General features: G+C 46.7%; 1 protein-coding gene across 1 annotated transcript in view; it reads left to right on the top strand.

Moving 5' to 3' along the window:
- The first annotated feature begins 7,061 nt into the window (after positions 1-7,061).
- LOC144146604 (testis-specific serine/threonine-protein kinase 6-like) overlaps positions 7,062-13,992 on the top strand; it is a 62,876-nt gene continuing 55,945 nt past the window's right edge. Inside the window, exon 1 of the mRNA XM_077678541.1 lies at positions 7,062-7,177. Within this exon, the coding sequence (XP_077534667.1) occupies positions 7,062-7,177 (116 nt within the window). The remainder of the gene's footprint in view (positions 7,178-13,992) is intronic.

Genomic DNA, 13,992 nt, shown 5'->3' with positions numbered 1-13,992 from the left:
AAATTTGACACCAGTAAGAAACTCAAAAACGCGCTTGATGGAAAAAAATGGGCTCGTCTTTTAAAAGTACGATGGGTGTCGCGTGAAGTATTGTCTGTATTGTGGTGGGAAGTGTTTCCGTCGTATTTAGTGAAGTTCCTGGTATTGAATCCACTACAAGGGTCTTGCTAAACGGCCCAGTGCAACGGCGGATGTAGTACAAGTACCGCTAAACGGGTGCAGTATAAAGGCGGTCCAGATCCACTACCCCTGTGGGTCTAGTACACCGGGTCCAATACAATGGCGGGTACAGTACAAGGGTTCTGCTAAACGGGTCCAGCACAACGGTGGGTCTAGTACAACGGGCCCTCCTACACGGCGGGTGCAGTTCAACGGGTCCCGTATAACGGGCCGTAGAAACGGGTCGTGAAAAATGGGCCCAGACAAACTGCGTCCTCTTGTAACCCTAGCAACAGCACCCGTTCTAGAAATATTTTTTTCGATATCGTAGGTTTTCTACAAGCAGCAGATAGTGTAAACGTCCTAGTGATGCGGGGCTGGGGGAAGACCTGACTGCCTTTTCGACAGTGTTGTACACGTTCCTCTAAAATAGGAACGAAAGCTCGTTCCTCGTTCCTTCCCAATTTTGAAACGAGTTCCCGTTACAAGTTCCTTTATTGCGAAAGGAACGCGTTCCAGTTCCACTTCGAAAATTGGAACGTGTCGTAACATTAACGTTACAATTAGGTTTTTTAAATTAAAATATAGTATGGGATAATCCTGGGGCGAAATTAAGTTAGAGATTTAAAACTCACATCGAACTACGTATATTATACGAATATTAACACCGCCGGCAGCAGATTATCTGGAGATAAAAATATTCAAGAGAAAATCTCTTGGGTGAATTTTTTCAGGGAGCACCGGACAAACTCCAAACGGCTCTAGGACTTTTTGGTGCAGGATGTTTCGCTGCGGAAATTTTGGTGTACGGACATTTCGGTGCGCAAGCGTTTCGGGAACCAAATTATCCAGTGCTTGCCTGTTTGCGACAGGCGTTATATTTTTATCACCGCTTAATGTGGGTTACGGAGAACAATATGGAGCAGTGAATTATTTTTGATTGATGCCCTGTTTGATCTTTGCCAGTTATTTTTAGAAATTCTACATTTATATATTTTTGTTTAATACCTATACCTGCGGACACCTGTTATGCAGCCGATTGAATTCTTTAGCACACGTTTATTTTTGCATTTACGACAGGTCGTTATATTCGCTCTTTTTTAGCTAAGACATTTAACCGGTGTTTACGATAGCCCGATCCCTTTTTTGTATTTTGTTTAATTATACACCTTGAAATTACATAAATTACATGCACACTCTCAATAGCCAATAGGTAACAAACATTAGCTAGCCCCCCCAGAATGCAGAAAACCTTAGGAAGGGTATTACATAGGCTGGGCTGCCTTGCTAAAATGAATTTGCGAACACTGCTCTGGGATATTGTAGTGGAGGAAGAACGGGCCTTTTTGAAAAGAGCCGCAGCTTCTGATGTCCTAAATGTTGATTAAGCGCGTACGGGTTGTGCATACAAATTCCACCCATCCTGTTCGGGAAAACCAACCTTCGTTTTATGTTGACATGCCTACATTCACCACATTTAATTCTTTGTCCTAGCGCCCCCCCCCCTCCTGCCCGCCTTCACGCTCGAATCTCGACCAGATTTCTTTGTCACACATATTATTTTCGGTTTCCCCTGAAAATCCTACAGGCGTGGCGGAGTTCGCGGTCTCCGAAGACTCACCGCAGTGATACAGGAAAATGCTTTACATTCACCAGGAGCTCACGAAATCTCTATAATGTGAAACAAAAAGCCACCCAAAAAGCCGCTGCGAACACAATGGCCACTATCGTTTGCTGGCTACGCCCTTCCGCGCGTTGTGGTCATACCGACGGCGCCCCCTCTCTAGGAATCGCTCGTTCTTCGACTTCAGTCGCCCCATTGTGAATTAACTCTTCAAGTCACGCATATCATGGACAACCCAGACATGCATCGCTTTCTCCCATTATAAGGTGCAAAAAAATTGAATAGGCTGGTGTGGCGAGAGCGGCAACAGTCGTCTTCAAGTTTTCGAAGTCCAGTTGACGCAATGGTGAACCACAAGTGACACTCCTCTTTCTCTACCAAGGGGGCTGGTAGCCGGCGGGGCTCAGCCTTCCCCTCCCTAAGTAACGCCACCGTAAGTGCGATCGTTGGTTGGTTAGTTTTCAGTATAACAACACCGAATGCAACGAATACGAGGTTCATTGAGAAAATAATAAAAACGGAATGCACACGCGCTTAATCTCCCTCGCTTTTCTTTTCTTTTTTTTTTCGCGGATGTTTTGTTGTGGGGGGGGGGAGGAATGACTAAAAGCAGTAGCGTCTTGCACCGTTGGGTGAAGTGAACGCAGAGCGCTTTGGCAACACTTAAAGTAGCATGGTTAAAATAAAATAAAATAAAATGTTAAAATAAAAAAAAACGGCTAAATGGATGCAAATCAACAACGTTAATTTTTACCATCTACTACAGAAGATGGGTTTCGCGTAGCAATGCTCCGCCAGGGTTTAGCGTTCGTTTCCACGCACGGCGGCGCAAGCACAAGTCTCGAACGTAAAATGATATCAGTTCACGGAATTACAATATTAAAGCTAAATTGCTCAAAGAATGCCTGGGACATCCCGTGACTCAAAATGTCTGGGCCAAGACGTCATGCACAAAAATGTCCGTGCACAGAAATGTCCGCCCCGAAATGTTCTGCACCTAAATGTCAGACACCGAAATCTCCGGATCCCGTATTAGACAATCTTTCCCCGCCAGGGACCAATTCTATCTGCCAGACGCGCGTCCTGGCCTCTTTATGCAAACAATGAAAGGTGAAAGGCACTCTCCCGGCTACGCTATTCACCCGTTGAACGCCGCGTAAGTTAAACCAGCATGAAAGCAAGCACAAGCTGCGGCCTGATGCGTGGTTATTATTCTCCCTTTGACCTTCGAGGAAGCACTTACAGCTGAAGGGCGGGAAAATTGACCAGCTTATAGGAAGAGAAACGCAGGAGGGACTTGTGGATTTTTGTACGCGAGCCTTGGCATCAAAAACAGCCAAATCCTAGCGATGTAACGGCAGGAACGCCGTTTCTGCCGTTCTTTCAAAAACCTAACGAGTTACCGTTACAGTTCCACCGACCCTTAATGGATCGGTGGCGTTCCTCCGTTCCTCCAAAAAGGAACTAGTTCCAGGAACGCCGTTCCTTGTGACGCCGTTACGTACAACACTGCTTTTCGATTAGCTAAAATTGCATTGATACCTGCCTGCCACAGCAGAAAAGGTAATTTTAGGATGGCTTTAAAACACTCATTTGAAATAATATCGAAATAACTCGCCGTGTCTTTACAGCCAAGTTTTAATGCACATTTGAATTGTATATAAGTCTCTACCTCCGCGCCCCTTCTTTCTTATTAAGCCAGGTTTGCTCCGAACTATTTCTATATGGGATGTCTCGAACCAGAAGGGGCTAAAACAAGGAGCACGTGCTTAGGATCACGGACGCGGCTAGTTAAAAATGGGTCATTGCAGTTGTTCAATCAGTTGAAGGTGAATTCTAGCGCATAAAGAAACGAAGAACGACAAGAACCGTAACAATCGGGTTGCAGTGTTAGTGGTAGCTGTGGTTTTAGATTAGCACTCATTTTGATGTATACACATTAAAAAAATCCCCGTTCTTCTTTCCTAAATTATTTAGGATGCACTGTCCTATAACAGTATTAGTAATGGGAAGGATTGAGATATCTATAGTAAATTGAGGGAAAAAAAGCTTGCTAAGGAAAGCGAGAGTGGGAATAAACATTTATAGGTGAGCGTAAGTGAAACCATAAACACGGCTCGGGTAACTGACACATTGGACAAACCTGCGAAATTTAAACGTCTACCCCTGTAATTAAAAAAAAGCTATTTCAGGTGTCAAGAAGGAATTCTTTCCAACAAAAAAAACACACATGGCATATTTTTAAAAATTGCCGACATGCCGGGTCCCTTTTTTCGGCATCTAAACGAGCCAGGGAGTTCAATTTTTTAGTGTTATTTGTCTATCACTTTGAATTTTTTGTTCCAATTTTAATTCATGCGGCAAAAATTATTCAATTTGGAAAAAGCACTGCACTGCAGATAACTAGGGCATTTTTCTCTAATTAAAAAAACCATATTAGATTTCTTTTTTTTTAAACTTTCACAAACCCAAGCAAAGGTCGTCCTTAAAACATGCTGCAGGGTTTGTCTGGTTTTGTAGCTGCAAAGCACGTGCATATGGCCTGGTTAGCTGTATTGCGTTGACACGCTGGAGTGTTTTGCAACAAGCTTCGGACATCTACGTAAGACGAGAAATGGCCGATACAGACTTGTCCGCTCAAGAGAAACAACGATTATACCAGGCATTATACGCAGTCATGACACGTTTGGTTCCGTGAAATGTTCGGCAAAAGAAGGGACGTCTGTAGAAAAAATGTACCTCTTCGTTTTGTGCTTGTTCTATGGTTCAAGGCAGCGAAAAGAGCACAAATTATTCGTGCAATAATTCTGCTCGGAATAGTAATAAAAATTAAGGACTTTTTCTTTTTTGCCGCGGGAATACACTTGCCTGGATATATTGGCGTGTTTGATGCTCCGTATCTATGCTTGTGCTATGAGGCTTACCGTATGTTGAAGAATGGCAGAAAAGTTTTATTCATCTGGGAATAATTAATGAACGTCGAAATGTTGACCCAGAGACGTTTTCGTCGTCCATCTTACTTCAGAATAGCGGCTAGCGGGGGCAGCGGTCGAACATGCATTCTTTCCAGCGGCTTATTCACTGAATCACTCATGCGGATAACACATGTCAAGTGTTTACACTTTTCATGTGCGTGACCTTTTTAATCAAATTAAAAAAAAAATACAACAAGAACTCTCGTGTGGGGCCTTTGCCGTTAGACATTTCAGCAGTTCTGCAGCGCCAGTACCTCGAAAGAAAAGAATAATCGACGTTTCATATCGTCTCCAGAGAGCCGCCAGTGTGCCATTTCTTTCGCTCAGACTTGCACCCTGCACGTATGAACACAGCAACATACCATTGCAACATTTGTGCGCATACGCCGCACCTTTCACCATCTTGAAACCACGTATGGAGCATTTATAGTCTTATGATTGCTATGAAAGGGAAACGTGCTAGAGAGCTTCCGAAATTGATCTTGAAGTCCAAATAAGGCTGACTGCCCATTATCACCAAAAGGTGGTCGAAGTGCTTCCTCTTGATCCGGTAACCGTTATTTATCTTTATCGGTCTAGTTCCAATTTACCCTCAGCGGGATCAAAAAATGACGGTTTGGGTTCGGGTTCAGTTCCGGCAAGAACACCGATTCGGTTACACTTGGGAAAGATGAGTCTAGGTCAGTTGGGGTACGTGGGAGTAGAACGAAGCGGTGTTGTGGCTTGGGAAAGCATTTGATGTATGCGGAATTTTGTACACCAGAATATTTTAGGGTTAACACTCACTGGTGTATTTGCCGTGCACCGCCTTCACTGCAGTGGTGATCGACGCCGTAACCGGAGAGACAGTCTCTGCAACGAGCGTTAAAACATGTGAGGCGCAGATCGCTGAAGAGATGGCCATAGCCTTGGCCATCGCGGACCCCAATACCAAGACAGTCCTCTGTGACTTAAAGGAAGCTGTGAGGAACTTTGCCAAGGGCAGGCTGTGTCGTGGAGAGTGCGGGTGCTCACCGCGTTGGATTTTACGGACAGAAAAGTAACAGTGAAGTGGTTCCCCGCCCACGTGGGGACAGATGTGTCTGAACTTGCGGACAACCACAGAGACACGGCGAACTCTGTTGCACGAGAATTATCTGGCCGCGCAGCAGAAACGAGCCTGTCTGAAGAGCTGTGGGCGGAAAGTATTATCGGATGAACAGGCGAGTAATGGCACCGCCGCACCCTGATCTTACCTGGGAGCAGGCAGCACTATTTACACAGCTGCAGACGGGCTCGTTACTGACTCCGGTCATAATGAAGCTCATATGCCCAGAACAGTATCCGGACGACACGTGTAAGGTGTGCCGAAGGGCTCGGGCCACTATCATCCACATCCTGTGGGATTGTGCAGCAAGACCAGCAGAAGCGGAAACAGAGACTGTGATCCCGCCGTGGTTTCAAGACGCGGCGCGGAGCTATAAGAAGGGAGACTAACTCCCGGCCGTCCAGCAGATCCTGGAGGCCCTCGAAAGACAGCGACCGAGCGAAAGCTGCGAGGCGTCAGCCACCCCTCATGGTAACGGCAACTAGCCTGGGGGGCGAGTAGCGAGGACGCTGACGAGTAAAGGGTCCAGACAGGACCGACGTTAGGCTGCGTCTAGGTATCCCGGCAACGGGGTGCCTACTGCAGGTGATTTATCAAAGTCTTTGTCATGTTATGTCATTTCGTAAAATGAAATCGAACCAGCATGGCAGTATATCGAGTTGAATCTCATTTTGTTCCCTTGTTTTATCTGTGAAGGTTTCTTTCTAGTACACTCGGCATGCTAGACAAGACATTCTCGTGGTGGATTTGCCGCTTCGCTAGTGTTGGTAAATCCTTTTCATTGATTGGTGTGCAATTAAAAGTGCAGTAGAAATACAGGTGCACTAGTGCAACGTGACTTGCGTTGATTTTTAACTGCGTAAATTTATTGTACCGCGTACTGGTACATAACTGCTGCCGCCAGAGAGAGCCGCAATTCTTAGGTTGAGGCCCCCGTATTGAGCTAGGACCACTCCAAGGGGAGATGGACAGTTCACAGCTGTGTTCCTTGCAGCCATCGACTGCCTAATAAGGGGGTCCGGTAACAGCTACAACTTATTTTTTGTTCTTTTCTGTTTGCTTCACCTTTTTCTTGGCTTAACGCCTTCAAAGCGTGGTAGAAGTTACATGTTAACGCTAATAACCTTGGAGGTGAGTGTTCTCCGTAGGTAGTGGGTGTGTATCAGCTAAAAAAGGCCGAAGAAGAAAAAGCTTCGTTGTAGTGGCCGCCGGTGCTATGGGTTCGACCGACGATGAGGATCCTGATGAGGCTGAAAAGTCCAAGCAGTCGTTGGAAGCTCACGGCTACGAAGTGGGCAAGACACTCGGCGCAGGCTCCTACTCGACCGTCAAGTGAGTAGGATATTCCGATGTTCATCAACGTGTAAGCGCCCGCATCCGGATGTGTGAGAGTTGACATTTCCTTCACAAAGAGGAGGCAGTCGCATTTAAGTGTAGGTGAACGCAGTGTTTCGGAGTTCTTACTTCAATGACGCGAGTGATACCCCTTACCTGAGAGGCACTTATTATCAATCGAACGGTATCTAGAATTTATTTTTCGTCATTCCCGGTTGTAGTCTTTCCTGTGGTCACGCGTTTGAGCTTATGTTAAGCCAGACACTTTGTTACGCGGGTAAAAAAATTGTGCTCGCATCGCTGTAAACGTCGTCCAAAGACGATAGACTTCTGCCGCGCCTTCCACGTAACTGCCTCTCCTGTCTTATCCCCCCTCCCACGATGTTCCCTTCCTCTTTCAGTCCACCCATTGGAGGTTTTAAAAGTTCAAATTTGCCGGGTTCGCACTTCTGGCGCGCAATCTGCCGGGACTTGGCACATAGTGCTCGAACCACGACCGTGAGGCTCAACCGCCAGCCTTTCATATTGTGGTTAAAACATCGTTTTAAAGCAAAGATTTTTATCTCTACCTACTAATGGTTCTTGCGTGGCTGGCGGGACAAGGAACTCCCAAAGCGGCTAAGGATGGGAAGGGCGCTTTTCAATCACGAAGCAGAGTGTAGATGGTGCCGCAATAGCGCGCTTTTACCCAGCGTTCCCCGCACGCAGGTAACTGCTCTCACAAGTGGGAGGGTCGGCGGGGTGGCTTTGTCGGCTGCTTTAGCGACAGTTATTTTGGGACTGTTTTGGCGCTGCTTCGCGTCCATTGAGCGCTTTCTTCGTGCGGCTTGATTAACTTTTTTGACAGCTCCTGCTGGGGAACCCGGACCCGACGGAATTAAGTGAGCGTACGGCAAATATACGTTAAGGATTGGTTTGCGGGGGGGGGGGGACAAAATGTAGAGACCACATACAGGCATCTTGCTGCTAGAGAAACGCTACATTTTGCGCACTGCTTGCCCCGAATGAGAATCCGTTTTCTAAATTCGCGAATACCAATTCGGCTGCGTTTTAAGAGGTATTACAAAATGCGAAAGGACCAACTGGATCTGATAAATATCGGCTGTAAAAGTTCCCTCAGCTTTCTCGCAATTCTCAAACTTACTAAGCTAACTAGTTTATATCGGTATAAATGGCAATCACTAAGCTCACTTGCCAAATTGTTTCGGTGTCTGTGCTTGTGCCGCGTGGTGGTGTAGCCCCGAGTTAGCACATCACGATGGTTAGGTTCCGCGGTCTCATCCTTGGAAAGACTCTCTCCCTTTTTTTTCCGCCGAGGCACGGCCGGGCTACAGCGCGCGGCGTCCGCCGCTCTAGCCCGGCCGTGCCCGACGCTGCGGCGTTCGGGACGTCGCTCCTGCGATTTCCAGGTAACGGCTGGCAGAATCTCTCGTTTCAGTCTTTGTAGAGCCACGTGTGTGAATTCAAGTAACGCCACTTGGGCAATTGTGGGTGTCGTTTAGAGGGTTGTTTTTCAACCACCTCCTCAGCGTTAATTGAAGCCAATTTTTAACGGGTTTTTTATTTGCCCTTGAGAAAATTGAGCACGCTTCTCCTTGTAAAGGAGCCATGCTGACAAACAAGTTTGTGCTATTCGAAAGATTAGGTGTTTCATAGTACCCCAAGCACTTTCCCGGAAGTAAACGATGCTTTATTTACTGAAAAATAAGGCAATTTAAGCCAAAATTTCAATTCTCCTGCTCAATTTTACACTTCGTAACGTGAACAATGGCGTCATATGAGCCGGTACATGAAACTGATACTTAGAATGCAGACTCCATATAGCACTCATATGTGGAAATCAAACAGGAACCGGAACTCCTGCCGAAACCGAGACGGCGGCAGTTTTAAAAATACTAGTGAAACATGGCTTTCCTTCATGTAGTAAAACCTAGTACAGCCGCAGCCCTAGTCATGGAATCGCCTGATCGGGACACCAAAGCTCTCGCCGAGGAGCTCGGGCTTGCATTTAACAACCTCACACCACTTGAACGCTCAATGCTTCTCAGTGCACGAGCGGCAGGAGTTGTGGGATACACGGATGGACCGGAAAGCGACCATTACGCGATACTCACATGCAACAGACGAACGCCGAGCCGTCGGCAGCGCTGCCTCGTCAGCCCCGTCGCGACGGACGAATAGAGACTGGTACACACTAAACTTTTTTACACCCTTTTAGCCAAAAAGGGTGTAGCATAGGTGGAAAAAGGGTGTTGGGAGGCCTTTACACCCTTTTTCTTGAGTCTCAACACCCTTTTCCTAGCTCTACGCCCTTTTTGTTTGAAAAAAAGGGTGTTGATCAACTTCAACACCCTTGGTTTTTCTTAGGGTGTTGAAAGGGTGTGGAAAAGGTGTTCAGCTGTTCATTGAATAAGGCCATGTTCGGATGCTAATAGCACTGTAAAGAAGAAGACATCCCCTCATATGCTCCTCTACTCGCAAGAAATTTCCCAACGCAAAAAAAAAATTGCTCTTATGCAATGATCACTTGTTTTCTTATTCGGTGCACCACATGCCCCAAATTTAGCTTTGGCACGTGAAACACCAATTTGAACCTTCAAAATTAAGACGACCGTAGTCGTGTGGCGAAAAGGATGTTTACCAACTGCAACACGCTTGGCTTTCTGTAGGTTGTTGAAACGGTGTGAAATAGGTGTTCAGTTGCAATAAAAGAACAACGGAGCTGGGGGTCGACCTAGTTTCTTCCGGTGTTGCTAAGTTTTGTTATGTTTGCTAAGCTTTACAATGTTCTTGCTCAGCCAGGATGACCACTCAGGGATGAGGCCAAATTTAACCGGATTTCACAAGGCTGTTCCAGTGTGCCCCTCTTCCTCCCCCCTCCACATTTCCAGGAGATCCAAGAGGGAAACAAGGTAGGTCGGCCCCCAGCGTTGGACCACTATTGCAAGCTGCGCGAATTTTTTTACCTTTTAGAATCCAAGAAAGACTTGTACCTTTGAAATGGTACAGTAAGAGGTGCGCATACGCATACGCCCCTTTAGCTCACACTCTAACAAGCTCGAAAGCCGACTTCACTGTTATAATACCCTATCTGCGGTGGTGACCCTTTACAGGTGCCCCAGTTCTTTTTCTTTGTATTTTTTGCTAATGCCTCCGAAACTACCTCCTGAAGCTTAAAGAGCTTCACTGGTAATAAATTATGCCAATTCATATAGCTGTAAACATCGTGAGGTACAACCCCTCCCCCCGCCCGCTTGTAGAGAATGTTCAGTCCACCCGTGTAAACAGGTACAAACTGCCTCCAAAATTGGAGGTCTCTCCACCTTTTTTCTTCGTTGGCGGTCTTTTCTTACACCCTTTTTTTCTTTACGCCCTTTTTCTTAGTTTCGAACACCCTCATTTGTAGCTTTACACCCTTCTGGGAAAAAGGGTGTTGAAATAATGAACACCCTTTTTGAAGGGTGCTGAGGTGGTAGGGAAGATTTGTATGGTATTTAATAAAATTCTATAAGTTACGGATCAGAAAAACTACCGAGTAATTAAAAAGTTTTTGCAACTCCACGGGTTGATTTGTATATTCTCGTAGTAAAATCCATACTTCCAAAATTAGCGCTAAAATATCAGTTTTTTGCGACAAGCCCACCGACTACATCTGGGGGCTTTCTTCTGCTGGGTATAAAAGCAAGAACAACACATGTATTGCTAAGTAAGTATGCACTCCCCGTACCGCTTGCATCCCGTGTTCCAACTGTAACTTGTACGTATTGGCTGTTTGTGTTGAATGCTGCGCGCTCCACCGTTTGACATTGCCTCTGCGCATGCCATCACCTCAAAAAAAAAGACTCAACACCCTTTTTTTAGGGTCTTGAGCATCCTCAACACCCTTTTTTAAAGGTGTTGAGCTCAACACCCTTTTTTCATCCATACACCCTTTTCTTGCCAAAACACCTTTTAAGGGTGTTAGCCATGGGACAAGATTTTTACACCCTTTTCGGCCAAAAAGGGTGTAAAAAAGTTTAGTGTGTACGTATGTGCCGTTTTTTATTACTGTTAATAATAGTTCAATTTGAGTAGCAGTATCGCTTATGCCAGTTTGCCGGTGTCGTCTATGAAAAGCCGTTCGCGCGAGCTCTCTGCTCCGACCAGAAAGGTACGAGCGTCAATGCGCGGTGTGTACGGTATTTTTTCATCCGAGCTCAGAGCGCTTTGACGAAGTCGGCGATGAGCGACGGCGTGTCCCAGGAGTGAGCTAACGTAAAGGTCTCTGCTGTAATCACTTCGTCAGAAATGAAGCGAGCACACTCGTTCTTCGTTTAGCTCCCTTTTACCTCCGTTTGCAAAGCTCACAAAATGTAGGCACTTGCTTCGCCGAGGTTCGTCGTTGGGCAGCGCATGAAAGGCGATATCTTCATTGGCAGGTATGTCGCACTCCCTCGACGATTTTCCCGTACTGCATGGGCATTTCAGGACAGAGCAACGAGACTTCATTCTAAAGTACTCGAACAAACTGAAGTTTTCAGTGGTTGTAAACTGAAAACGAGCTCGTAACGACAGCAGCAAGCCAACACGAACACAAGTCCGAAACTTCTGCGACGATTGTCCCTATCTCGTCGCTGCGTGCTGTTTCGTATACTCCCCTCATTTCTATGTTTACTGTTGCTGATTGGCAATATGACGCCAACTTCCTGTCAAGAGATTAAGATACCAAGCAAGGTCGCGGCTGTGCGTGCTATAACGGTTCCTTGGCCCGAACCCGAGCCTCGAACCCAAAATTTTGTCTGCGCGACGGCGAGATGTTGAGCTCGGCCGGCGGTGGTTCCGTACGCATTGGCGTACATGTTCGCATATTCGTTCTGAACTTCAACCATTTACTCCACCGTTCTTAGTGTTATAAAAGGAATGTGCAGTATGCTTCACAGGAATATAGATCACTATGAAAACTGGTAAGCCCTGCCTAACTTGCATTTGCTTTTGCCGGCCTCCGCCAATCGCACAACATTCTAGTATGACATCATAGGTTCTGTTGGGGGAAATGAGCTAGGGGGTCGCATGGGCATTCCGTTTTTTCTAATTATGTAGCTTATTTGTGCGAAGTGTGCGTTAAAAGTGGTGCCTGTATGGTTCTAACAAGGTAATCTTTCGAATAAACCAAACTTGTGTTTTCTCTTAATGGCTCATTTAAATAAAAGTACTCTGCAAACATAAGTTATGTGTGGATGGTCTTCCTCAACTATCCATAATATGTTTTTGCGGAACGATGTTGAAAAAGTCTGTACATATTTCTAGGTTTAAGGATTTAATATGGTTTGCCTGAAAAAAAAAATTGGCTCCAATCTACGCTGTGAAGGTGGTTGGAAAGCAAAGCTTTAAACGACACCCACAACAATTCCCCAAGCGACGTCACTTGAATTCACACACGTGGCTCTACAAAGAGTGAAACCAGAGATTCTGCCAGCCGTTACCTGGAATTTGCGGGGGCGGCACCCCGAACGCAGCAGCGTCGGCCACGGCCGAGGTAAAGCGGCGGACGCCGCCGTTGCATCCTGGCCGTGCGTCGGCGGAAAGAAAGCGGAGAGGAGCGCCTTTCGAAGGGTGAAAGAGCGGAAGCTAGCCATCCTGATGTGGTTGCTCGGGGCTACACCACCACGCGGCACAAGCACAGACACCGAAACAATTTGGCATGCCAGCTTAGTGATTGCCATTTATACCGGTTTAAACTATATTAGTAAGTTTGATAATTGCGAGAAAGCTGAGGGAACTTTTATAATCGCTATTTATCACACCCAGTTGCTCCGTTCAGATTTTGTAATACCTGTTAAAACACAACCGAACTGGTATTCAACAATTTAAAAAACGGAGTCCCATTCGTGTCAAGCAGTGCGCAATAGGTAGCGTTTTTCTAGCGGCCAGATGCCTGTATGTGGTCTCTACATTTTGTTTCCCCGCCCTGCAAACCAACCATTAACGTTTCTTTGCTGCACGCTCACTTAATTCCGTCGGGTCGGGGTTACCCAGCAGGTGCTGTCGAAAACGTTAATCAAGCCGTGCGAAGAAAACACGCAATGGGCGGGAAGCAGTGCCAAAACAGGCTTAAAAACAACGGTGGGTAAATTAGCCGACAAAGCCGTCCCGCCGACCCGCCCGCCGGCGCAAGCAGTCACCTGCGTGCGGGGAACGCTGGGTAATAGCTCCCTGTCACCGCGCCACCTGCACTGTGCTCCGTTAACGAAAATCGCCCTTCCCATCTCCAGCCGCGTTGGGAGGTTGTCCCGCACACCACGAAAGAACCGTTGGCAGGTAAAGGTAGAAAGCTTTGCTTTAAAAAGTCTTGCTCAAAAATGCTCCCTACTAAGGCCAGGAATGCTAAATCGAGGAACAGACAGATGGACGGACGGACGGACAGACGGGATACAGGGTTAAAAGCGTCGGTGAACAATAGGATGTTCAAACTATTGGGAAGACCAAAAAACGCTTTCCGCAGGGTTCCGGAATCCAATCTGGGCCCCTCGTCTTGTGAAACCGGCGTCTATCCGATTGACCAATCATCGCATTCCGGGCGCACAGCATTTCCTTTGGGTTTTTAGCGCGGGCGCTGGCTTCGGCACTGACAGGGGGTTCTACAGCGCGTGCTACGCGCTCAACTTTGGGGGAGATGTGAAAGCCTGCGGACAAAACGATCCTGGCCTGCCCTTCATGGAGAACTATCAGCGGGGAGTTGGGAAATAAATGTAAGGTGCAACAGCCGGGTCTCTGATGAGGAGAGAGGGGCCGACAGCCCCGGTGTTTCTGCAGCTGTGCATTACTAGTGCAAA

This window comes from Haemaphysalis longicornis, unplaced genomic scaffold (genome assembly GCF_048455015.1).
Source record: "Haemaphysalis longicornis isolate Haplotype H1 unplaced genomic scaffold, Haemaphysalis longicornis Haplotype H1 scaffold_7, whole genome shotgun sequence".
Classification (NCBI taxonomy): domain Eukaryota; kingdom Metazoa; phylum Arthropoda; class Arachnida; order Ixodida; family Ixodidae; genus Haemaphysalis; species Haemaphysalis longicornis.
Note: the sequence above shows the minus strand (reverse complement) of the source record. Positions and strands in the feature narration are given on the sequence as shown.